Genomic DNA, 898 nt, shown 5'->3' with positions numbered 1-898 from the left:
AAATTCAAATCAATTCAAACTCCTCCCAAACTTTTTGTGGAAGTTGCCAAATATTGTAATATATTTATTTGGCCAAGTCCCACATTTTACAGAACCACTTTTGGCAGCTCAAATATTGCAAAGCATTTTCTATAAAAAGAAAAAGAAAAAGGGGAAATGAGAGAGAGGCCCCCTGCCCCCATGGGCCTCGGCCCACCCGGCCAAGCCCAGCCCATCTTCTCCCCGGTCGTCTTCTTATGTTCACCATCGCGCCCGAACAGGAGCTTGCTCCCGTTGAACCGACTCGCCGGCGCCGTCCCGGAGGGGATAAGGCCCAGATGCCTCAGGCTTCCCCGTCTCCCCTCCCCACTTGCCTCCTCGCCTCCCAGATCCACCCCGCACTCCTTATGGCCTCTCTTCCCCCACGTCGCTCGACGCCGTCGTCGCCTTGTCGTCGTCATCACCGCGGCCTCCAGCTGCCCCGCACTGCCCCATCGTGTCCCGAGGAACTGCCTTCGTCGCCTACACCTTCTACAACACCGAGTCAATGTCGGGGAGCCCTACAACGACGGGATCGAGTTCGTCTTCAACTTCGGTGCCGCCACGGCCCGCCGTTCGATCCGCGCCGCCCCGAGTTCCTTCGGCTTCCCCGAGTCCTCTCGAGCTTCACAGTGAGCTGTTGTGCAAGTTCCCCCTGTTCCCCCTTGTTTCCACCGCCGTAGCGTCGCTTATGTCCTTCTGTCGCCGTGCTCGGAGTTCTTCTCCATGCGCGCCTTGGCCGCGCTTGCCTCGAGCCACTGGCGCTCCGCCCCCGCACCCTCTCGCCGCTGGCCGCGCCGTGCTTGCCGCGGTCGCGCACTGTGCTGGCCTGCTGCTGCTAGTTGCTGTTGCCGCGACTTCCTGTAATTGCCCTGGTGTC

At 60.1% G+C, this 898-nt stretch overlaps 1 protein-coding gene across 2 annotated transcripts in view; it reads left to right on the top strand.

Annotated features, from left to right (window-relative positions):
• The first annotated feature begins 280 nt into the window (after positions 1-280).
• The window catches only part of LOC119288790, a 3,830-nt gene continuing 3,212 nt past the window's right edge, over positions 281-898 (top strand). Inside the window, exon 1 of one of the 2 annotated variants that reach the window (XM_037568328.1) lies at positions 281-650. In XM_037568328.1, the coding sequence (XP_037424225.1) occupies positions 527-650 (124 nt within the window). In that variant the 5' untranslated portion in view covers positions 281-526. Of the gene's footprint in view, positions 658-898 lie in introns of both variants that reach the window. The other variant, XM_037568327.1, reaches the window with a different exon arrangement.

The sequence above is a fragment of the Triticum dicoccoides genome, chromosome 4A, assembly GCF_002162155.2.
Source record: "Triticum dicoccoides isolate Atlit2015 ecotype Zavitan chromosome 4A, WEW_v2.0, whole genome shotgun sequence".
NCBI lineage: Eukaryota > Viridiplantae > Streptophyta > Magnoliopsida > Poales > Poaceae > Triticum > Triticum dicoccoides.
This window is presented reverse-complemented; position numbering and strand designations above follow the sequence as displayed.